We start from the raw sequence: 26,553 nt of genomic DNA on the forward strand, positions 1-26,553 counted from the left end.
GTTCTCTTCTTACACATCACCATACGCCTCTGCATTAAAAAATAATAACCATTGCATGTTTAGTTTTCAAGTGCAATTTAATAAAATTAGTAGATTTTCATTTAAAAAGTTTAGGAAAATATGGCTTCCACAAATACAGCACGTTTAAGTGAATCAAAGAGTTCTTCCTGGCAAATGATCATTTCCTCCATGGGCCCTGAGAAGGGTTTACATGTAATCATTTAAAATGTATTAAATAAGATTAAGAACACAAATATTAAGAGAATTTTAAGAGGCTTTCATTATCAGTAAAAATTGAATAGCACAGACTACTGAAGCTTGGGTTCATTTGCTAACATCAACAATGAAAACAGCACCATTGTTTGGAATGCAAATATTATCATTCTGAATCTACCAATTCTCTATCATAGTATGTCATGATTGAGACACCCTGTATGAAACAGAAAGCTTATCTATTGAAATTTGGATTTTTTATCTAAAATTTAAAAAACATGCTAATGCATACTGAAAGTAGTCAATATACACATTATGGGATGTAATGCAACATTTTGGCAGAAGAAACGCTACATTGATGTACTATTTCAGCAGTTGAAGTTGAAGCCTAAATCTGTGTGGAGAATGATGCCAATCCCTAATTGCTGGTGGTGGTTGTGGCCAGTTTACTTGGTGTGGTGGTAGAACCTCTGTCCTGATTGGCTGTGGGAAAGGTAGGCATGCCGAGGAGAGCTCTGAAACGTTGCCTGTAAAAGACAAACAAGAAAGCATGAATAGATCCTTTAGAAACATCATACCATAGAAGTATAATTGAGTTATTCTATTTGTAAGCATCACATGGTCTAACTAAACATGAGAATGACTGAGTCGGTCAAATCACAGCTAGGGTGCATCTAGCCTAAAAGTGATGAATACTCAAATCCATATTGTGACTAATGTTGATTTTCATGATGTATTCCTAGTATTTCGTTGAAGCCATTACAATTGGCCATTTGATCTACCTGGCAGCACCAAGGGTGTATGTAATGGGCAGTGCGGCCCAGGTTTGGGTGCTACGTGATAGGTAGGGCTCTGCATTTAGGGAGAGTTATTTTCTACCCTGCATTTTTCAGTCATCTGACCTAAAGAGGCTGATGTAGCATCTTCTCACACCACGTGTGAATTAATTGTCACCCGTGCATACCATAATTGTATAACGGAATTATTCAATTAGTCCAAAATATATTCCCAACCATGTGGATTGACTTCAAAAAGGAAATTACTGCCGACACTTATTCCAGAGAGGAGGAGGCAAAGTGGCAGGGTCTCTGCCCAAAATCTATCCGCGCAGACTGAGCAGACTTGGTCAGCGTTAAGTAGAGCAAGTGAGGAGTTTTTGTATGGGGGGCAATGAGTGTCGAATTTGGTAAAGATAAAAGTGATTTGCTATTTTGATACAGTAGTTAAGGCTTATTGGATCGAATAGAAGTTTCATAATGCTTAGGTTGTTACGATTGTATTAAATATTTTCTACCAAAGATCATTGTCTAGCTAGAATGTTCCCACTTGATCTCGCCTCCTTCCGCCTGCGTTTCGCCTTTGCGGACAAGCATTTCTATTGTTTGAGCCCTGTTCCCGGAGAGATACCGTCCTGTAGGATTTCACTCCAACCCTAATCTAGCACAACTGATTCTAATAATTAGCTGGTTGATAAAAATGAATCCGGTTAGTTACAACTGGGGTTGGATTGAAAACCTAAAGGAGAGTAGCTCTCCAGGAACAGGGTTGGAGAACCCTGGTTTGAGGGTTTACAGGGAGTGTTTTCTGGGTGGGGAACAACCAATAGGTGAATTTCCCTGTGGGTCCTGCTTTTTGTTACACATCCTAGGGCTTATCAACACTAAAGAACAATTATATAATTAATATAACATTCTTTTCTGAAAAACAATGGCAAAAATAGCAATTCTCTCTTGGAATTTGAAATACTTTATATGTCCTATCAAACGTTTCAGCGGTCTAGATATCCTTCCAAGAAACCATATTGATACAGCAATGCTCCAAGAAACACACCTGCTCCATAAGCAGCGCTCGACATTCAGGGCAGCCCGCTGGCCCTGCAACCTCTGCCGAAGCTTGCCGGGCCAGTTAATCAAGCTTTCATATCGCCCACTTGGGCCAGTACATTTTCAAACTCCCCCAAAAATAAAATAAATACATATTCACAATCTCTCTGACGTCGGATGCTTCACACTTGTTATCAACCAGCATTCGGTTTCCAAGTATGGGGGATTTTACGATGCATGTGTTGTGCGTCTTGGAGCATGGAGTACAATCAATGTGGGCTTGGGGGGAGACCATTGTGAATATGTGTGTGTGTGTGACTAGGTCATTGTGGGCTTGAGGGAGGCCGTTGCCTAGTCCTGTGGGTGTCCTTGGACATTTTTTGTATCGTTACTATGGTTATGCCACCAATATAATTATAATATAATCTAAGTCTGGTTCATCCTTGGGAGCAAGTTCCAAACGCCTGAAGGTACCACGTTCATCTGTACAAACAATAGTACGCAAGTATAAACACCATGGGACCACGCAGCCGTCATATTGCTCAGGAAGGAGACGCGTTCTGTCTCCTAGAGATGAACGAACTTTGGTGTGAAAAGTGCAAATCAATCCCAGAACAGCAGCAAAGGACCTTGTGAAGATGCTGGAGGAAACAGGTACAAAAGTCTCTATATCCACAGTAAAAAGAGTCCTATATCGACATAACCTGAAAGGCCGCTCAGCAAGGAAGAAGCCACTGCTCCAAAACCGCCATAAAAAAAGCCAGACTACAGTTTGCAACTGCACATGGGGACAAAGATCGTACTTTTTGGAAAAATGTCCTGGTCTATTGAAACAAAAATATAACTGTTTGGCCATAATGACCATCGTTATGTTTGGAGAGAAAAAAGGGGGAGGCTTGCAAGCCGAAGAACACCATCCCAACCGTGAAACATAGGGGTGGCAGCATCATGTTGTGGGGGTGCTTTGCTGCAGGAGGGACTGGGCCAAAATTCACCAAACTTACTGTGGGAAGCTTGTGGAAGGCTACCCGAAACGTTTGACCCAAGTTAAACAATTTAAAGGCAATGCTACCAAATACTAATTGAGTGTATGTAAACTTCTGACCCACTGGGAATGTGATGAAATAAATACAAGCTGAAATAAATCACTCTACTATTATTCTGTCATTTCACATTCTTAAAATAAAGTGGTGATCCTAACTGACCTAAGACAGGGAATTTTTACTTGGATTAAATGTCAGGAATTGTGAAAAACTGAGTATAAATGTATTTGGCTAAGGTGTATGTAAACTTCCGACTTCAACTGTATGTAAGAATGCTGTTCATTGACTATAACTCAGCCTTCAACACCATAGTACCCTCCAAGGTCATCATCAAGCTCGGGGCCCTGGGTCTGAACTCCGCCCTGTGCACTTAGGCCCTGGACTGCCTGACGGGCCGCACGCAGGTAGGAAACAACACCTCCACTTCACTGATCCTCAACACATGGGCCCCACAAGTGTGTGTGCTACAGCACCTCTTCAACCTCAGGAGGCTGAATAAATTTGGCATGGCCCCTAAGACTCCCACAAACTTTTACAGATGCACAATTGAGAGCATCCTGTCGGGCTGCATCACCGCCTGGTACAGCAACTGCACCGCCCACAACCGCATGGCTCTCCAGAGGGTGGTGTCGTCTGCCCAATGCATCACCTACAGCACCCGATGGGCACCTACACCACCCAATGTCACAGGAAGGCCAAATAGATCAAGAACATCAACCACCCAAGCCATGACCTGTTCACCCCGCTATCATCCAGATGGCGAGGTCAGTACAGGTGCATCAAAGCTGGGACCTAGAGACTGAAATACAACTTCCAACTCAAGGCCGTCAGACTGTTAAATTGCTATCACATGGAATCACTGGTCACTTTCATAATGGAACAGTAGTCACTTTAATAATGTTTACATACTGTTTTACTCATTTTATATGTATATACTGTATTCTATTCTACTGTATTTTAGTCAATGCCACTCCGACATTGCTCGTCCTAATATTTCTTAATTCCATTATTTTACTTTTAGATGTGTGTGTATTGTTGTGAATTGTTAAATATTACTGCACTGTTGGAACACAAGCATTTCGAGACACAATTAAAGAAGATAATCAGAACTGGAAATGTTAACTGCTGTAGAGCGTTCTCAACAAACACTTTTCTCAGACGAGGTAGTCAAGACAGAACTTCATTTATTGATAAGGCAGCGAGAAGAATTTCCCGTCCATCGAGTTAGACTCAACCATTACTCCATGGTAATCATCCCAGTCTTTTACTGGCCAACAAGCTATGCATAATGATCAAATAGCCGATATAGCTACTACTGAATCTGAAACAGTGGAATTATCAGAACTCAAATGAATTAAATAACCTTACACCACTGATTGTAAATCCACATCAAGCCAGACTAAGCCCTTTCTAAAAGAATGAAGAACTACTCTCCTCAACAGAGGAAGCCACCTCGCTGGGAGCCCAAATCTCTTTCAAAGAACTCAAAAGAGCATTGGATAGCATGAATGAAGGCAAATCACCTGGACGAGATTGATTCCAAAATTTAAATAGACCTCAGGGAATACAATTAGGTCCACTACTGGTCGGAATTATTAACACAGCCGTTCACAAACGTTCATTTGGAAGAGATGTGAATACAGCACTAATTTCGCTTTAAATCTTTTTTAAAGGATGCCACCCAGTGTTCTCACTATCGCCTCCTATCTTTGATAAACACAGATATTAAAGTGTTTCAAAATGTTATCGTCCCATTTCGAGACTTAATACCCAAATTGGTCTACAAGGACGAAAGCAGGTTTGTTAAAAACATTTATCCTCTGCAACCTCCGGCTATTACACATCTTAAATGCTTCATATGAAACAACAGCTCATTGGGCTGTTTTATCTCTCAATGAAGGAAAATCTTTTGATAGACTAGATCAGTCATATCTTTAGTGTGTCTTGGAACATACAGTCCTGGTCAAAAGTTTGGACACAACTACTCATTCAAGGGTTTTTATTTTTACTATTTTATACATTGTAGAATAATAGTGAAGACATCAAAACTATGAAATAACACATATGGAATAATGTAGTAACCAAAACAAGTGTTATACAAATCCAAATATATTTTTATTTGAGATTCTTCAAAGTAGCCACCCTTGCCTTGAAGCCAGCTTTGCAGACTCTTGGCATTCTCTCAACCAGCTTCATGAGGTAGTCACCTGGAATGCATTTTAATTAACAGGTGTGCCTTGTTAAAAGTGAATGTGGAAATTCTTTCCTTCTTAATGCGTTTGAGCCAATCAGTTGTGTTGTGACAAGATAGGGGTGGTATACAGAAGAGCCCTATTTGGTAAAAGACCAAGTCCATATTATAGCAAGAACAGCTCAAATAAGCAAATAGTATAAGACAGTCTATTACGTTAAGACATGAAGGTCAGTCAATGCGGAACATTTCAAGAACTTTCAACGTTCTTCATGTGCAGTCACAAAAACCATCAAGCGCTATGATGAAACTGTCTCTCATGAGGACCGCCACAGGAAAGAAAGACCCAGAGTTACCTCTGCTGCAGAGGATAAGTTCGTTAGAGTTAACTGCAGCTCAGATTGCAGCCCAAATAAATGCTTCAGAGTTCAAGTAACAGACACATCTCAACATCAACTTAAGTGGAGACTGTGAAATCAGGCTTTCATGGTCGAATTGTAGCAAAACCACTACTAGAGGACCAATAAGAAAAAGAGACCTGCTTGGGCCAAGAAACACGAGCAATGGACATTAGACCGGTGGAAATCTGTCCTTTGATCTGATGAGTCCAAATTGGAGATTTTTGGTTACAACTGCTGTGTCTTTGTGAGACACAGAGTAGGTGAACGGATGATCTCCGCATGTGTGGTTCCCACTGTAAAGCATTGAGGAGGAGGTGTTATGGTGTGGGGGTGCTTTGCTGGTGACACTGATTTATTTAGAATTCACAAGGCACATTTAACTAGCATGGCTGCCACAGCATTCTGCAGCGATACGCCATCCCATCTGGTTTGCGCTTAGTGGGACTCATTTTATTTCAACAGGACAATGACTCAACACACCTCCAGGCTGTGTAAGGGATATTTGACCAAGAAGGAGAGTGATGAAGTGCTGCATCAGATGACCTGGCCTCCACAATCACCCGACCTCAAGAAAAGCATTCCTCATGAAGCTGGTTGAGAGAATGGCAAAACTGTGCAAAGCTGTCATCAAGGCAAAGGGTGGTTACTTTGAAGAATCTAAAATATATTTTGATTTGTTTAACAGTTTTTTGGTTACTTCATGATTCCATGTGTTTTTTCATCGTGTTGATGTCTTCACTATTATTCTACATTGTAGAAAAAAGTGAAAAATTAATAAAAACCCTTGAATGCGTAGGTTTCCAAAATGTTTACTGGTACTTTGTGAATTGGCTCCAATTTCATTAATATGATTAAAATACTATATGCCAATCTCTCAGCCATAGTTATAACAGGTAATATCTGCACTGCTCCTTTTAGAATCCCTAAAAGCAGCAGGTGAGAGAGCTGCTTTTATTATTATCCATGGAACCCCTGGCCCAGACAATTCGTCAAATCGAAAGTAACACCAATTTCCCTCAAATCTACTGGAGGACTTCATTTCATTATATGCGGACGACATTTTACTATATCTAGACAATCTCTTAATCACCCTCGAACACATGGAAATCATAGATTCATTTTATAACTTGAGATGAAGCTGAATTACAGTCCATTACAGTCCACTTTTTTCACATTGTTACAATTTTTTTTTGTGCAAATTTATTAAAAACTACATAAAGCATTCAGAACATTTACTCAGTACTTTGTTGAAGCACCTTTGGCAGCTATTACAGACTCAAGTCTTCTTGGGTATGCTGCTACAAGCTTGGCACACCAGTATTTGGGGAGTTTCTCCCATTCTTCTCTGCAGATCCTCTCAAGCTTTGTCAGGTTGGATGGGGAGCGTTGCTGCACAGCTATTTTCAAATATCTCCAGAGATGTTCGACCGGGTTCAAGTCCAGGCCACTCAAGGACATTCAGAGACTTGTCCCGAAGCCACTCCTGCATCATCTTTGCTGGGTGCTTAGTGTTGCTGGCTTGTTGGAAGGTGAACCTTTGTCCCAGTCTGAGGTCCTGAGTACTCTGGAGCAGCAAGATCTCTCTGTACTTTGCTCCGTTCATCTTTCCCTTGACCCTGACTAGTCTCCCAGTCCCTGCCGCTGAAAAACATCCCCACAGCATGATGCTGCCACCACCATGCTTCTCCGTAGGGATGGTATTGGCCAGGTGATGAGCGGTGCCTGGTTTCCTCCAGACTTGACGCTTGGCATTCAGGCCAAAAAGTTTGATATGGGTTTCATCAGACCAGAGAATCCTGTTTCTCATGGTCTGAGAGTCCTTTAGATGCCTTTTGGCAAACTCCAAGCGGGCTGTCATATGCCTTTTACTGAGTAGTGGCTTCCGTCTGGCCACTCTACCATAAAGACCTGATCTCCACAGAGGAACTCTGGAGCTCTGTCAGAATGACCATCGGGTTCTTGGTCACCTCCCTGACCAAGGCCCTTCTCTCCCAATTGCTCAGTTTGGCCGGGTGGCCAGCTCTAGGAAGAGTCTTGGTGGTTGGTTCCAAACTTTTTCCATTTAAGAATGATGGAGGCCACTGTGTTCTTGGGGACCTTCAATGCTGCATAAATGTTTTGGTACCCTTCCCCAGATCTGTGCCTTGACAGAATCCTGTCTTGGAGCTCTATGGACAATTCCTTTGACATCATGGCTTGGTTTTTGCTCAGACGTGCACTGTACACACACACACACACACACGTGTGTACCTTTCCAAATCATGACCAATCAATCGAATTTACCACAGGTGGAGTCCAATCAAGTTGTAGAAACATCTCAAGGATGATCAATGGAAACAGGATGCACCTGAGCTCAGATGAGGCTCATAGCAAAGGATCTGAATACTTATGAAAATATGGTATTTCTGTTATTGTTTATTTATACATTTGCAAAAATGTCTAAACCTGTTTTCGCTTTGTCATTATGGGGTAGTGTGTGTAGATTGAGGATTTTTTATTTAATCCATTTTAGAATAAGGCTGTAAGGTAACAAAACGTGAGAAAAGTGAAGGGGTCTGAATACTTTCCAAATGCAACGTAAATACACATTTGATTAAAATAAATGTATATATATTTTTCATTCACTATAGAAATTAATGTAAAAACTTAAATGGAGAGGAAATCAAGATAACAGACGACACAGTCTCAACCTTAGCCTACATAACATTCTAAAGCAAAAAAAACATCAAGAAAGAATAACGTAACCTAGGTTAGCACATGTGAATAGAACAACTTTAACCTTCACCCAGCTCTCCTTGCAAGACAAACAAAATAGGAACATATTGATCCAGTGTGTCAGTTGATTTGTCCGTTATTATTGACATGTTTTCAGTTTTTTGACAAGATGTTTTAGTTCCTCTTCGTGTTTTGTGGCTACCTTTGGTAGATGTAGACTCCTAAGTTGGCTACTTTTAGGGACTGTGCCTCTTGTTTTTCACATGTTTATTAATGAATGCGCGCATTTCGGGGTTTATCAACTTTTTCTAGAGGGATGTTGGCACTTGCAAAACCCTCCACCATATCCTCCAGGACCTCCCACCTGACTAAACGATCTTGGCCAGTAGTCCTAGAATTCTTATGAGACAGCGTAATGTTATTTCAGATGTCCATCTATCCTGTATTTCTGTTTATGAGCTAATGCTAAGTTGCATGTTTTGCTGAATATATTGTTGTCATCTGCAAAGAGCGTCTCTGTGGAGTATTTCTGGTATACAGAAAATACCCGAGCTCTGAAGCAAGCTTCCAGAAAATTGGAACGGAAATGGCGCCACACCAAACTGGAAGTCTTCCGACTAGCTTGGAAAGACAGTACCGTGCAGTATCGAAGAGCCCTCACTGCTGCTCGATTATCCTATTTTTCCAACTTAATTGAGGAAAATAAGAACAATTCAACATTTATTTTTGATACTGTCGCAAAGCTAATTAAAAAGCAGCATTCCCCAAGTGAGGATGGCTTTCACTTCAGCAGTAATAAATTCATGAACTTCTTTGAGGAAAAGATCATGATCATTAGAAAGCAAATTACGGACTCCTCTTTAAATCTGCGTATTCCTCCAAAGCTCAGCTGTCCTGAGTCTGCACAACTCTGCCAGGACCTAGGATCAAGGGAGACACTCAAGTGTTTTAGTACTATATCTCTTGACACAATGATGAAAATAATCATGGCCTCTAAACCTTCAATCTGCATACTGGACCCTATTCCAACTAAACTACTGAAAGAGCTGCTTCCTGTGCTTGGCCCTCCTATGTTGAACATAATAAACGGCTCTCTATCCACCGGATGTGTACCAAACTCACTAAAAGTGGCAGTAATAAAGCCTCTCTTGAAAAAGCCAAACCTTGACCCAGAAAATATTTTTAAAAACTAAAAATCGGCCTATATCGAATCTTCCATTCCTCTCAAAAAAATTTGAAAAAGCTGTTGCACAGCAACTCACTGCCTTCCTGAAGACAAACAATGTATACGAAATGCTTCAGTCTGGTTTTAGACCCCATCATAGCACTGAGACTGCACTTGTGAAGGTGGTACATGACCTTTTAATGGCGTCAGACCGAGGCTCTGCATCTGTCCTCGTGCTCCTAGACCTTAGTGCTGCTTTTGATACCTTCGATCACCACATTCGTTTGGAGAGTTTGGAAACCCAAATTGGTCTACACGGACAAGTTCTGGCCTGGTTTAGATCTTATCTGTCGGAAAGATATCAGTTTGCCTCTATGAATGGTTTGTCCTCTGACAAATCAACTGTACATTTCAGTGTTCAAGGTTCCGTTTTAGGACCACTATTGTTTTCACTATACATTTTACCTCTGGGGATGTCATTCGAAAACATAATGTTAACTTTCACTGCTATACGGATGACAAACAGCTGTACATTTCAATGAAACATGGTGAAGCCCCAAAATTGCCCTCGCTAGAAGCCTGTGTTTCAGACATAAGGAAGTGGATGGCTGAAAACGTTCTACTTTTAAACTCGGACAAAACAGAGATGCTTGTTCTAGGTCCCAAGAAACGAAGAGATCTTCTGTTGAATCTGACAATTAATCTTGATGGTTGTAAAGTCGTCTCAAATAAAACTGTGAAGGACCTCGGCATTACTCTGGACCCTGATCTCTCTTTTGACGAACATATCAAGACTGTTTCAAGGACAGCTTTTTTCCATCTACGTAACATTGCAAAAATCATAAACTTTCTGTCCAAAAATGATGCAGAAAAATTAATCCATGCTTTTGTTACTTCTAGGTTAGACCACTGCAATGCTCTACTTTCCGGCTACCTGGATAAAGCACTAACTAAACTTCAGTTAGTGCTAAATACGGCTGCTAGAATCCTGACTAGAACCAAAACATTTGATCATATTACTCCAGTGCTAGCCTCCCTACACTGGCTTCCTGTTAAGGCAAGGGCTGATTTCAAGGTTTTACTGCTAACCTACAAAGCATTACATGGGCTTGCTCCTACCCATCTTTCCGATTTGCTCCTGCCGTACATACCTACACGTACGCTACGGTCACAAGACGCAGGCCTCCTAATTGTCCCTGGAATTTCTAAGCAAACAGCTGGAGGCAGGGCTTTCTCCTATAGATCTCAATTTTTATGGAATGGTCTGCCTACCCATGTGAGAGACGCAGACTCGGTCTCAACTTTTAAGTCTTTACTGAAGACTCATCTCTTCAGTGGGTCATATGATTGAGTGTAGTCTGGCCCAGGAGTGTGAAGGTGAACGGAAAGGCTCTGGAGCAATGAACCGCCCTTGCTGTCTCTGCCTGGCCGGTTCCCCTCTCTCCACTGGGATTCTCTGCCTCTAACCCTATTACAGGGGCTGAGTCACTGGCTTACTGGTGCTCTTTCATGCCGTCCCTAGGAGGGGTGCGTCACTTGAGTGGGTTGAGTCACTGACGTGATCTTCCTGTCTGGGTTGGCGCCCCCCCTTGGGTTGTGCCGTGAAATTGAGTCAGTTGGAGAGGATCAGTTTGAGCAAAGTAAGGTGCAGAATCACTGATCTACAAAAAGAGTTCCTTGCCAAAAAATGTATTCGCAGAACTACGCCTCCCCTGGATCAGGCGAACCCCCACAAAACACACGCGAACAACCAGCCATTGATTGATTGGAAACAGCTTGTGTCAAATATCATTTCCTAGAATTTTCTGACAGCTGCGTCACTAGCAGAATAAGGCTGGAAATACCGGTAAAAGCACAGTGCTACATATCATCAACCAAAACTCCAGGCCCTAGTGATAGGATACTCACTGGGTGAGCCTGCTGTGGAGGAGTTCCATGAGTGAAGCTTCCTGGAGAGGCCGGACGGGGGGGATGGGTGTATGGCAAGCCAGACTATTCGCACAGAACAGGAGGAGCAAGAAAGGAAGACATGACGTTATGAATTGATCAGGATAACTGACTTTGTGGTATGTGTAATGCCAGAGGGATGAGAGTAGTACATACAGCATGATTGTGTTCATTAGGCACAGAATGGAAGAAAACTGAGTGAAATGGAGAGGTACTAACTACACCGGTCCAATAAGAAACACTTGTTTTTCATTGCAAAACATTTTTGCTACTTTTGTCCTAATGAACACGACCCAGGGCAGGTGGGTAAAGAGGGTTGGCCTTACCGTAGCAGGAGGGATCTGCACTGTGAGGGAGGGGGTAGGCAGCAGGCTTGCAGCACTGGCATGAAGAGCCTGAGGGTGCATGGACCGTAGAGCACTCTGAAACCACCACAAAAACACAGCAGCCAAAGATTAACGGACAGTTACGTGCGAGTTAACCACAGATGACCCGTCCACAAACAGATACAGTTGTGATCAACCTCTTAAAAAAGGTTTGTTTGAACACTGTATGGTTTATAACACTTAACACCATATTATTTAAATCGTGTGCAATGCTACTTTTCCACTCTATAAAAGGGGCCCAACGAACTCACAGAGTCAGTGAAGCCAGATTGTTGATTGGCATGTTCCAGTTGCTTCTGTAGAGGGATCCCAGCACTAGGGATAAATCCTGGTGACAAAATACAGAATATGTTTAAAAGAGAAAAATTAAATGAAAACAGACAAACATCCATTACATTATTAATAATTACAATTTATTAACTGAACATGCTAACCACATGTATACAATATATCTAAGAGAGAACAAACAATGTTATTGTGAACTGGTTACTGAACAAACTTAAAGAGACATTACATTCCACCAGCAGCTGCCCCATTAAACAGCATAACACAACAACATACAATAAAGAACGGTGTGTGCGTGTGTTCCCCAGCCTTCACTTCCTCCGCTTCACCCTCCCCTCTTCAGTCAGTGAAGAATGGTCACCTTGACCTTATTGAGCGCCACCACCTGCTAACAGCCAGGGACTAAAATTAACTTTTTGGTCCACCAGCCACTGTGGCAGGTAATCAGATTTTTACCAGCCCAGATAAAACTAAATCTCTAAAAATTACACCAACAAAACATTTTTTTTTTTTTTTAAACAGATGAGCATGCTTTGTAATGTTTCTAAAACAATACATGTATTAGTAGTAAGAAGTAGTGTGTTTATATTGTTTCATTTCATAAAACATTTTAAACAGAGACTTACAATTTTGCCGTGGTAATGCATGTTTTCGCCTGTGAGATTCTGACTAGTATCCACATTGCTTCTCTCCCTAGCAGTTGAAACTCAAACATTGAAAAACAACCTAGCTGGTGAACAAAACTACGTAATTAGCCAAGGAACACAAGGACAAAGTCTCACTTCAGTAGACTTCCGTTTCAATTCAATTAAAACAAACTTTTATGCCCGTGCGCTGCGCTTCTAAAAATGAATCGGTCACTCAGCTCTTCCCGTGTGCATGCACAGCCCCCGGTCAGGCAGTGTTGTAGAGCAAGACAGAAATACATTGCAAATTTTCCAGTGTGCATTCGGTTCAGGTCAGGGACATCCAACCATATTCTCTAGAATACCATAGTAGATAGCCATAGCCTCAGCTCTGGGCCGGCGGGCACGCAGACAGGCTGAGAGAGTAAAATGTGCATTCTAATAGGCCTATTTGCCCAACATTGGAATGCTATTCTAATACACATTTCCATAACCTACATAATTACATATGCGATGCCTAGCCAGCCATATCATTGTTTGAAACCTGGACGTTTTACATAGCCTACAGCCAAAATCCGACCATAGAAAAAAGCTAAGATTTCCTGATTTGCCATTGAAACCCGCATTTCTTATTCTACTGTCCAAAGGCAGGAAGGCACAACCCTATTGTTGCATCTTCATTTATTCCCTCTTTGTAAATTTCTACTATTATATCCATCTCTGTCGCATTATAAGAATCGCTCGCATCAGGTGCGTGTTTGAGAAGGGTGTTTTCCCATAATAGCGTTTTGGAACATTCACGTACATGGCCGAGACGAGGTAACACATTGCTGCGCTTATGTGAATTATTCATAGTTTATCAACTTTTAAGCTAAATATTGTGATCTGTTTCGTAAGCGTCATCTTTGTGTCAAATTTATTTTCTGGCCTATAGTCCCACAACTGTCCGAACGTCTGTTTTGAACCGTCCCAGACATATTTATCGTCCCCGAGATGACAGGACGCCCTTAATTTCGAGCCGAGTCTAGGGCTGTTAGTCTTGGAATTTGAGGTTGGCCAGGCCAGGCCAATATACACGTCACCAACATAACCGTTGGGGGGAGGATTAGGCATATCAGACTCAAAAGAGAGGTGGCTTTTCTCTGCAACTTTACTATTATCATTACACTTCGTTATTATTATTCACGTCATTACCTCAAAATATTAATCTAGTATACAAATTAAGAAATGTCCGATTGGAGAGGAATTCCGCAAAAATATAGATTCCAATTTTGACGCACTAAACCACACACATCAAGTCCATCGCGTTTTCCCCTCCACTTCTCCAAACAATTCGCGTAACGTCACCAACGCTTCTGCGATCAATCTATGTGGCAATATTTTGTTCAAAGTAGCTAGAGGACACAGTAACTAGAGAAAAATTCATATACTACTGGAAAAATAATACGCTGCTGAAGAACTTACGATATAGGCTATGCATCCTGTAGGATGAATCAGGAAGAGAGCTTGGCTACGTTTCATTCAGTTGCACCACATTTAATAAGAGAAGAAACGCAAAACTGGTACCGGTCGTCATTCCCTGCAATAAGACACAGGTTGTTGTTTTCTATCTGATTAAAGAGATGAAGTCCAGACAGGCTTGGCCTATTTTAGTAAACTGTATGAACGGACATAAGGAATTAGTGAACTCATACATGCACACCACCCACCTAAAAGGTCAATCAAGCTTTCTGCAGCGCATCTCATTCAGACGCATAAGCAAATCACATTTGTCCTTTCCCAAAGACATATTAAAAACCTAGCCTTAACTTCAAATCCTTTCTGTGGGATATCAATAAAAATTTGTCTGCATTACGGGACAATGCTAAAACAATGTAGCCCATCATAAACTGACGAGGAACGGTTTAAGGGGGATATAGAGACAGCTGTGATAGGCATGAAGATGAAATTGATAACCATTAGAAAATGTAAAACACATGCATGCAACCTGTCCATAGCCTAATGATCAGCCTGTCCATAGCCTAATGATCAGCCTGTCCATAGCCTAATGATCAGCCGTTGATCCATTTTATTGAAGCAATGGGTGGTTATGTTGACAATACATTTTAATTTGAGTGCTTTATTTAAATCTGCGCAACCACTTATTGAGAAAGCTAAACTCCGGAGGATATTTTTCTCTGTCTTTTAGGGTCGCCGAGATTTACTTTAGCAGGCCTATAACGTATAGCCTAATACTGTATGTAGCCTATACAAATAATGCATTAATAAATCAATTAACTTCTAACTTACACATCTCTGTCTTCACTGTTCCCTTCCACTGTCCCATCTCATCCCCCTCTCTCTAGCTCTTGAACGAGCAATATAATTTGTAACTTATTTCGAGCTATTTCTAAAACTAATAGGCCTATTCGAGAAGCACTGATCAATCGTCTTGCTTGCTGAATGGCTATAAAATAGGCTACAGCGTTGGCAATGAACTGGTGAGGACAAAGTGTATGTAGCCTAGATCTGGTGTGACGTGATCACATTGAATTGATACATTGCTTAACTGAATCATTGCAAACGTTTTTTTTTTTAAGTCTGAGAAATTCATTTGTTCGTGAATTCACACAATGACCCCAAAGACCTGTCAGCGCCAGTGTCCCTGATAACAAATTCTATTGGTCAACAGATTATTTTCGCATTCAAAAAGACACAAAAATCTAACCTGTTCCGGTTAAATAATTGACGGATTGTGGCGGGACGATATTTCGCAATTGGTGTGAACGGCATCATAAACAAGACGTGCACGTATTAATTTTTTTCTTCCTAATTATTCGGACGAAAATAACAGACTTGGTGAGAAATGGCCTTTAACAAGATTAAATTATGATTGGAGCGTTTGATTTTCATTAGAGATAAAAGCCTAGACGGGCTACTTTAAGAAACCTTCTGAATGGACATATAGGCCTATAAAGAGAAATCAGCGAAATCACACTCGCACAACCCTGTAAAAGGACCTGTCAATCAAAGCAACCAGCTTATGTCAGACACAAGAGCAAAAAAAATTCATTTTCTTAAAACATATGAAAAAACCTAGGACTACCTTATTCTTTCCGAAAGTAGGCTATAAGATCATGAATTGACAAGGAAAGTATGAAGGGGAGACAACTAGGCGAAACTGACAAATCATTAACATACAAACAAATACACGCAACACAGCCTATTCATCAGCGTTGATTAGTCTATAAATTAAGAGAAGATTACATATCAAATGATACCATACCAGGTTGGGTAGGATTTGCGCATTGTCCATTTGACACATTAGCACATTATAGGCCTCAGAGCCAGAACAAACTTGTCAACTGCTGTTGAATAATTAATAGTCAGACACATCCAACCTATTTTTAAAGACAGATTTATTTATTTACTAATCCACACATCAAACTATTTTTTTTTACTGAAGCGCCATAGCATATAGGCTAGCACTTCTCCACCCCCTTGCATCTAGCAGATTAGCTGCTAAAGCATAAAACGACAGTTGGAAAAAGGAGGCGATGTAGACAGACTAAGTTAGCAAATCAAATGCTTATGATCATTAGGAAACACTCCCGCTATTAGGTCAAGTTTATCTACATCAAAAAGTTTATAAAAATTTATAAAAATAAATGTAGGCCTATTTAAACGGTTTTGGAGGTTGTTGAATTTTCATGGCGGACATCATCCATAACCATCAGCTACATGGTTATTCAATTACAGACAGAGTCCTGGTGCAGTCAGTACACCAAGCCATCCCAGCACCTTTACGCATAAACCTTCTTAATAAACATACTGTGCCACAATCACAACAGGGCCTACAACAACATATAGATGTTAGTACACACAGACACACAGGTGTAAGGTACCTGGCTGAGAGGTAAAGTGGCTGTGTACGGCGTAGCCCTGCTGCTGTTGAGGCAGGTACTGCATGGCTTGGAAGGCTGAGGCACCTGGGGACACAAGAGGGGACATAGCGATGGGTTTATGAATGAAGCGCGCACAAACAGCACACACATTAGGGTTCTCATTCTCATAATAACCTCAACATAGTCACCTTGAAAAACATAATACCTAAAGATTCAACGGCTGTTCCCAGATCCGTTTGTGCCATCTTGACAACGCCATTGATCATTGTCAAACATGCTTGGCATTACAATGACCATATTAGTGGGCAAGACAACAGATCTGGGAGCAGGCTACCAGACAAATGATTTGCTTTAACATCTCACATAGACAACACGTCTCTGAAATGACAATGACATTAAAAAATTCTAACCGGTTACCTCGGAGCTGTGAGCTGCTGGCGTAACTGACAGGGACAGACTGGCTGGGGGCGAAGGGAGTGGCGTGCTGTGCCTGGGTGAGCTGGCCGTAGGGGCCATGGGCTGCCTGGCTGGCTGCATACTGCCCATGCTCCAAGCCGCCGGAGCTCATCCCTGGCTGGCTCTGGTAGTGACGCCCCTGTCAAACAACATACAGGACACTTTTTCAGACATTCACTGTGGTGTAATTGCATATATTATATAATTGTTACATTACATTCAAGCCTGAACTAAATTAATTATAGAACAATTAAGTACAACAACTAGGGCATCTTGTGTCCCCAATGGTCATTCCTCAAGTCACTGAAGTCCTAATTATAATCAACAGGAACAAGTGCCTGCTGCATACACTGACTAAGGTGCTTGAGGCCAAACCCCAAGAACTCCATTTCTACACTGAACAAAAAATATAAACGCAACATTTAACAGTTTCAAAGATTTTACTGAGTTACAGGTCATATAAGGAAATCAGTCAATTGAAATAAATTCATTAGGCCCTAATCTATGGATTTCACATGACTGAGAATACAGCCACACTGTCCTTGTGGCTATCGAAAACACGGAGTACCGGTATAAACAACGTAAACGATTAAAAAAAAAGCTCATATTTCATTTTCAAAACATACACACACTCCTTCACTCAAACGCTCATGCACACATGCACATCGCGGCGATAAGTCTCCCATGAATGGAGTAATGTCACAACGCCTGCGGCCTTCAAGAATGTGCATACTGTTTACAGATCTGTTGATATATCTTTTTAAAAAGTAGGGGCGTGGATCAGAAAACCAGTCAGTATCTGGTGTGACCACTATTTGTCTCATGCGGCGCAACACATCTCCTTTGCATAGAGTTGATCAGGCTGTTGATTGTGGCCTGTGGAATGTTGTCCCGCTCTTCTTCAATGGCAGTGCGAAGTTACTGGATATTGGCGGGAAATGGAACCCACTGTCATACACTGTCATACACGTCGATACAGAGCCTCCCAAACATGCTCAATGTGTGACATGACTGGTGAGTATGCAGGCCACGGAAGAACTGGGACATTTTCAGCTTCAGCTTCCAGGAGTGTGTGCAGATCCTTGTGACATGGGGCTATGCATTTTCATGCTGAAACTTCAGGTGATAGCAGGGCATGAACGGCACGACAACAGGCCTCAGGATCTTGTCACAGTATCTCTGTGCATTCAAATTGCCACCGATAAAATGCAACTGTGTTCATTGTTAGAAGTTTATGCCTGCCCATTCCATAACACCACCTCCACCATGGGGCACTCTGTTTACAATGTAGACATCAGGAAACCGCTCGCCCACACGACACCATACACATTGTCTGCCATCTGCCCGGTACAGTTAAATGCGGGATTCATCCATGAAGAGCACACTTCTCCAGCATACCAGTGGACATCGAACGTGAGCATTTGCCCACTGATGTCAGTTACGACACCGAACTGCAGTCAGGTCAAGACCCTGGTGAGGACGACGAGCATGCAGATGAGCTTCCCTGAGACAGTTTATGACAGTTTGTGCAGAAATTCTTTGGTTGTGCAAACCCAGTTTCATCAGCTGTCCGGGTGGCTGGTCTCAGATGATCCCGCAGGTGAAGGCAGATGTGGAGGTCCTGGGCTGGCGTGGTTACACGTGGTCTGCCAAATTCTAAAAAACGATGTTGGAGGCGGCTTATGGAAGAGAAATTAATATTAAATTCTCTGGCAACAGCTCTGGTGGGCATTCCTGCAGTCAGCATGCCAATTGCACGCTCCCTCAACTTGAGACATCTGTGACATTGTGTTTTGTAACAAAACCTTTTACTGTACCCAGCACAAGGTGCACCTGTGTAATGATCATCCTTTTCAATCAGCTTCTTAATATGCCACACCTGTCAGGTGGATGGATTATTTTGGCAAAGGAGAAACACTCACTAACAGGGATGTAAACAAATTTGTGCACAAAAGAGAGAGAAATATGCTTTTTGTGCGTATGGAACATTTCTGGGATCTTTTATTTCAGGTCATGAAACATGGGACCAAAACTTTACATGCATTTATATTAAGAAGTCTGCTCACTCACCGGAAGGACAGGGGACTGGAAGAGCTGTTTACTGCGTTCTCCTAGCAGAGCAGCAGAGCGGCCGTGACTCACTTGACCCGCTGATCATTGATATAGAGAGGAAGGAGACAGAGAGAAAGATACAGTTTGTGTGTATTAACAATCAGACGTGTGCTACATAAAATCTATGTGAATTACCTTGCATGCTGAGCAGGTGTTGTCCTGAGTGGGAGTGGATAGCCATGCTGGGCTGGTACGTAGAAGATGTCAGGGTTGTCATATCACTACAAGAAAACAATTATGTCCATAGTCACACACTAGCAGTCAGTAGTAACAATGTTAATGCTAATCTATCAGCAAATAGGACTGAATCTCACATCAAAAGCCAATAACATAAGTAGGTTGCTGGGGAATGTGGGGATGTGTTAGCCTGGTGGTCCCAGATATGTATGCACTGTCACACCATAGATGTGGTCAAGACAGCACATACAGATCTGGGACCACAAGGCTAAGGATAAGTGATTTTTGTAAGATCCCCAGAAAGTTCATTCAAGAGCCGGTAGAGCCTTTACCTCTGTTCTTTCCTCCGTCTCTTCTCCTCCTCATGGAGCACTTTCTTCAACTGGAGGAAGAGCTGGTGTTTCTCCTCTTGTAGCCCCTGTAGCTTCTCCCCCATCTTCATGATCTAAGGCAGAGCGAGAGGGACAAACAAAGAGGAGTTGAATAAGAGAAATAGAAAGAAGCAGGCACTGGGCCAATGTAAAAAATCTCAATAACGCACCTGCTCTTTTGTCTCATCTAAAGACATTCTCTCCTCCACCTCTTTCTTCCTCTTCCTTTCTTCCTCCTCCTTCTGCTTCTGCTCCATCATTTTGTCTACTTCTTCTTCCTCTGTGACACAAGGTTGGATGAGGGGGTTTACAGGACAGGAGTTGGTATCAACGACCACGTTCACATGCACACCAAGATCCTGTTATTACTCGGGATACTCAAGTATTTTGTTTTTGAGTTGGCGCATGTAAACATCATATCCCGTTTACAGAAGCTTGTATCCCAGTTATGAGAAACCCAGATAAGATGCCTGGTATATGCTAATCTAAGACGGGATACTGTGGAATGTAAACATCTAACCCGGTTTACTGTTGTTTTTGCTGTCTGTGCAGGCTTAGTTTTGCAGATCATGGGTGTTGTGTGATGTTTTCGTCGGATTGCCAAACAATTCACTTCAAAAAGTAGCATACCTGCGCATTTCGATCCACCATAATAACTTAGCCTATTATAATTAATTTACTATAATTTACTACTGGCTACTTTCACCCCTAATTTAGACAATTCTGCTTATAATTCCCGAAATCTGGTAGGCCATATTATAATTTCAGAAATTTGGTAGGCCATTTGTTTGTCATAACTTTTTGCCCCAGAAGACTAAATGAAAGTAGTGCTCACCAAAATAATGTCTTACATTGACAGAATGAATGAATTAGTAATCTAGTTAACACCAGTAAAGTTGTCTGTTTCGTTTAGGGACCAGGGAGAAAACGCAATAACTCAAACAGTAGAAAGACTGGTCCTGTGTGAAATCTAATCAAATTTTAGTCACATGCGCCGAATACAACAAGTGTAGGCCTTACAGTGAAATGCTTACTTACGAGCCCCTAACCAACAATGAGGTTAAAAAAAAATATGGATAAGAATAAAGAAATAAAAGTAACAAGTGATTAAAGAGCAGCAGTAAAATAACAATAGCGAGACTATATAAATGGGGGTACCGGTACAGAGTCAATGTGCGGGGGCACCGGTTAGTTGCGGTAATATGTAAATGTAGGTAGAGTTATTAAAGTGACTATGCAAAGATGATAACAGAGTAGCAGCGACGTAAAAGAGGGGGGGCAATCAAATAGTCTGAGTAGGCATTTGATAAGGTGTTCAGGAGTCTTAAGGCTTGGGGGTAGAGGTACCGCTCGCTGTGCGGTAGCAGAGAGAACAGTCTATGACTAGGGTGGCTTGAGTCTGACAATTTTTAGGGCCTTCCTCTGACTCACCCTGGTATAAAAGTCCGGGATGGCAGGAAGCTTGGCCCCAGTGTTGTACTGGAGTGCCTTGCGGTCGGAGGCCGAGCAGTGGTGCAACCAGTCAGAATGCTCTCGATAGTGCAGCTGTAGAACATTTTGAGGATCTGAGGAACCACGACAAATCTTTTCAGTCTTCTGAGGGGGAATAGGTTTTGTCATGCCCTCTTCACGACTGTCTTGGTGTGCTTGGACCATGTTAGTTTGTTGGTGATGTGGACACCAAGGAAAGATGAAACGTGGCTGGGTCTTTCAGCATGACAATGATCCCAAACACACCGCCCGGGCAACGAAGGAGTGGCTTCGTAAGAAGCATTTCAAGGTCCTGGAGTGGCCTTGCCAGTCTCCAGATCTCAACCCCATAGAAAATCTTTGGAGGGAGTTGAAAGTCCGTGTTGCCCAGCAACAGCCCCAAAACATCACTGCTCTAGAGGAGATCTGCATGGAGGAATGGGCCAAAATACCAGCAACAGTGTGTGAAAACCTTGTGAAGACTTACAGAAAACGTTTGACCTCTGTCATTGCCAACAAAGGGTATATAACAAAGTATTGAGATAAGTATTTGGTCAATAACAAAAGTTTATTTTACACCATAATTTGCAAATAAAATCATTAAAAATCCTACAATGTGATTTTCTGGATTTTTTTTTCTCATTTTGTCTGTCATAGTTGAAGTGTACCTATGATGAAAATTACAGGCCTCTCTCATCTTTTTAAGTGGGAGAACTTGCACAATTGGTGGCTGACTAAATACTTTTCTGCCCCACTGTACGTACGGTCACTGTGGGGACGACGTCATCGATGCACTTATTGATGAAGCCATTGACTGATATGGTGTACTCCTCAATGACATCGGAGGAATCCCGGAACATATTCCAGTCTGTGCTAGCAAAACAGTCCTGTAGCTTAGCATCTGCTTCATCTGACCTCTTATTGATCTAGTCACTGGTGCTTCCTGCTATAATTTTTTGCTTGTAAGCAGGAATCAGAAGGATAGAATTATTGTAAGATTTGCCAAATGGAGGGCGAGGGAGAGCTTTGTACACGTCTTTGTGTGTGGAGTAAAGATGGTCCAGAGTTTTTTCCCCCTCTGGTTGCACATTTAACATGCTGATAGAAATTTGGTAAAACAGATTTAAGTTTACCTGCATTAAAGTCCCCAGCTACTAGGAGCGCCACCTCTGGTTGAGCGTTTTCTTGTTTGCTTATTGCGTAATACAGCTCATTCAATGCTGTCTTAGTGCCAGCCTCTGACTGTGGTAGTATGTAAACAGCTATGAAAAATACAGATGAAAACTCTAGGTATGTAGTGTGGTCTACGTCTTATCATGAGATACTCTACCTCAGGCGACCAATAGCTTGAGACTTCCTTAGATATTGTGCACCAGCTGTTATTTACAAAAATACATAGTCCTCCTCCCCTTGTCTTACCAGACGACGCTGTTCTATCCTGCCGGTGCAGCGTATAACCAGCCAGCTGTATGTTGATGGTGTCGATAAGATATTACAGTTTTGAATGTCCCATTGGTAGTTTAATCTTCCGCGTAGGTCATATATTATATTGTCCAAAGATTGCACGTTAGCTAACAGAATGGAAAGAAGTGGGGGTTTATTTTAATCGTCTACAAATTCTCAGAAGGCAGCCAGCCCTTCAGACCATTTTTCTTAGCCTCCTCTTCACGCAAATTACGGGGATCTGGGCCTGTTCCCGAGAAAGCAGTATATCGTTAGCGTCGGCCTCGACAGACTCGTTAAAGGAAAAAAATGGATTCTACCAGTCCGTTGTGAGTAATTGCTGTCCTGATGTCCAGAAGTTATTTTTGGTCATAAGAGACGAGACTGTAGCGGCAACATTATGTACAAAATAAGTTGCAAATAAACAAACAAAAAAACAATCGGTTGGGGGCACATAAAACGTCTGCCTTCTTGGGAGCCATCTTACCAAATGTCTAGTGTCATCAGTTTTACCGGTTTTAAGGAAATGAAAAGCTGAGAAAATGACAACATTTTTCTGACAAGACTTCAGTTCCTCTTGGGTGCATATTTTATGTGGTTGAAATACTGTATGCTTGCATAACAGTGTCAAAGATAGCATGTGAATACATGTGTAATGTGTTATCAAGAGATGCAGAAAGAAAGCAATCATATTTCTCCACTCCTTGTCCCAAGACAAAATTCACATTGCTCTATTGCCCTCAGCTATGTTTAAACTGTTGTGTTCCATGTTGCTGTTATCTAGTGTACTATAAAATAGATGGCTCTCCTATTCTTACCACTTTGCCCAGTCATATTCAAGGTTAGAACTACCTTTCTAGGGGTTCTGATGCTTCTAGCCTTGATATGCATTTTTGATAACACATCTACAGTATTTCACTTTTTAATGTGTATAGTATTGCATACTAGGTGTTGTCCAATTAATTATGTAACCACTCCCTCTTCAAATTAGGGTTGATTCTTTATCCCTTTACACTTGTGTGTATAAGGTAGTAGTTGTGGAATTGTTAGATTACTTGTTGGTTATTACTGCATTGTCGGAACTAGAAGCACAAGCATTTCGCTACACTCGCATTAACATCTGCTAACCATGTGTATGTGACAAATAAAATTTGATTTGATTTGATTGAAAAAAGATGTTCAAAAGAGGACATGTATTATATCTTTGTACTCCCTGATGAAGGCCATGCAGCCAAAACGCATCAGTTTTTAAACTGTTTCCATTGAACATGCCATACAAATAAATGCATTTTAATTAATTATATTAAAGAGTGCTTTGGTCCTCCTTTCTTTTTGAGCACCAATTTACCACTTTTACAAAAGAGCACCTTCTGTCTACCAAAATCTACTATTGTGTACCTTAGCAGCGCTTCCCTTCCTTTTAATATATACTTTTTTTTTCACTGAAAGAAATGCATCATTCTGCAGGTGTTAATATTATATTATGCTACATGTGAGAGGTTATAGGACTACAGTCAGTGTCCATATTGCAGTTACTATTCCATGTAACCCATATGAACTTAAGTTAGGAATGTTTTGTTTATTCATGAGAATAGGGATATTCAGGATATCAAATGTAAACAGCTTATCCCGATTAAGACCTTAAGCAGGATATGAGCCACTATCCGGAAAACTGTGTGCATGTAAACATGGTCAGTAACTTTGTTTGAGTTTGCAAACTCCCAGTGTCATTGGGTAGAGTGTTCTTTCTTACCTTGTCTCTTGCGGTCTCGCTCCCGCATGATGTGCTTGTGCAGGGCGCGTGCCATGGCATTGGACAGTTTGGGCCTCTCTAATAGAGCAGGCATAATGGTAGGGATTGGTGGGGCCAGCTAAGAACAGACAGATAGACACAGGAAGAAAGTGAGCCCACGAATCATCACTGACATTGCTAACATATGTTTACATCTATTTGCCTACCACAGTCCTTCATTAATCAAACAACAATACATGACTCAATCAGGCTGTTATAAATTCCCTAATAAGTAGATCACAACACCATAAATGTAAATCTAAACTATAATCATCTATTAAATTAGCAAACGAGCTATGTCTGAAGCCAGCTACAATATGACTGACTAGCTGAAATGTCAGCAGCAGATTCTAGCTACTGTATTTAAATATGATAGCCTATGTCGAGAATGTGATCATGATTTTGTGATTCGACAGTTTTGTTACAACGTTATACAATATAAATACGTAATATTACAAAATCATGATCACATCCTCGACATAGGCTAACATATTTATGAATAATAACGACAAACTAACACTATAATCAAGAATAAACTACAGGCTAAATTGTATTACTAACTGGCTAACAAACCGTTAATATAGCTAGCTAACTAGCTAATAACGCCGACTTGCTTGTTGACTAATTGCACGATGGTAATCTCACACTAGCAGTTTAGCATTAACTAGCTAACGTTAACTTGGTAACTTTTTGAAATCAATCTAACTACTTTGAAACCACACACGGGAAGCCTGACTCTATAGCGAGCTAACGTTAGCTAGATAGCAACGCTATCTAAAAACATCAAGAATGTACAGTTTAGCAAGCGAACGTTGTGTCTAGCTAAACTACACATCCTCGCATATCTAGCTAGCGAACAGTCTTGCAATAATATTGCGTGGAATCCTTTCAAAACGCACTTTTATCCGTGCCAGAAAATATGTCTTTGTTAGTCTGATTTGCAGATAAAATATTATAAAAGCCCAACGTTGACACTACAGCTGATACTGTTGGGTGTCACGTTACCGAGTTTCTGAATGTTGCCAAAATCAACAACAAAAAAGCAGAGGGAATTTGACACTTTATGCATTAACGACAGCCAGAAATAATAATTATTCTTCTTCTTCTTCGTCGACGTCGTCTTCTTCGATGGAGTTTAACGGCGGTTGGCATCCAATTTGTTGCGTTACCGCCCCCAACTGAGCTATAGAATAAATTCGTTACACTTTGTGATACAAAACGGGGAAAATTCAATACAAAATGTTTTTCATTATCCTACTAACCCTCATTAAAACCCACCACGTTATTCCACTACTTTAAAACCCCATCTGATCCTACCCCAGGCCAATGACCTGAGAGGTCGAGACACTACCACTCAACACACCCTGTAACTCTTCTTTAGTCAAATCTCGTATCCTCAAGTACTTCTCTGCAGAGGCCACCACAACATCCATTTTCTGTGATTTACGTTTAATCTCAGCAGTACAATTGATAACCATTGCTATGAACGCTAAGAAGCCAACCTTACTAAAACATATATCACTCATTGGCCTATCCATCTGTTCTGGCGCAGATCTACTATTCACACGGACCCTGACCAAACCAAACTGCCTCTCTCGCACCGGACACCTCCGATCCCCAGCAACATGTAACCCTGCAGTTGACACACAACTTTTCCCAACGAAACTACACATTCCTCTGTCCCGCACCTTCAAATCTCCCTCATACACCCTGCTGCGTCATGCCCATAAACCTAACACCTGTAACACTGCAGTGTATTCAGCACAAAAGCTGTAACAGCATAACTCATATATCCTAACATTACATTGTCAGGTAAAGACTGAATCAAAGCTCAAAAGAACAGACTGTGTCACCTCTGTTTCACCATACTCCCCACTGGATCTGCGTCGCACCAAACGGCGAACGGCACAGACACCAGGAATCTCCAACGTAAGCCCCACCTCCACACTCCAGAAATCACTCCCTTCAATGGTGTCCTGTACCTAAGAATATGGGGGGGTGATATGTGCCAGAATTAAGCCTAGACAAACCTACCACCGCGTGGCTGTCACCT

The 26,553-nt window shown here is 41.5% G+C and overlaps 1 protein-coding gene across 3 annotated transcripts; it reads right to left on the reverse strand.

Moving 5' to 3' along the window:
* Positions 1-58: 58 nt before the first annotated feature.
* Positions 59-26,478, reverse strand: LOC120057362 (G protein pathway suppressor 2-like). Of its 3 annotated transcripts, none has more exons than XM_039005952.1 (12): positions 26,354-26,478; positions 24,462-24,579; positions 19,966-20,075; positions 19,757-19,869; positions 19,383-19,468; positions 19,206-19,285; positions 17,097-17,274; positions 16,680-16,763; positions 12,136-12,212; positions 11,825-11,920; positions 11,460-11,543; positions 59-740 (listed from the first exon to the last, which is right to left on the reverse strand). In XM_039005952.1, the coding sequence occupies exons 2-12, from the start codon at positions 24,553-24,555 to the stop codon at positions 660-662; spliced, it is 1,083 nt and encodes a 360-aa protein (XP_038861880.1). In that variant the 5' UTR covers positions 24,556-24,579; positions 26,354-26,478; the 3' UTR covers positions 59-659. The 3 variants fall into 3 exon arrangements, with proteins under 3 accessions (XP_038861880.1, XP_038861881.1, XP_038861882.1); XM_039005953.1 differs by lacking the exon at positions 26,354-26,478 and adding an exon at positions 25,506-25,638; XM_039005954.1 differs by lacking the exon at positions 26,354-26,478 and adding an exon at positions 25,400-25,509.
* Between the last annotated feature and the right edge of the window lie 75 nt (positions 26,479-26,553).

This window comes from Salvelinus namaycush, chromosome 12 (assembly GCF_016432855.1).
Source record: "Salvelinus namaycush isolate Seneca chromosome 12, SaNama_1.0, whole genome shotgun sequence".
Classification (NCBI taxonomy): Eukaryota; Metazoa; Chordata; class Actinopteri; order Salmoniformes; family Salmonidae; genus Salvelinus; species Salvelinus namaycush.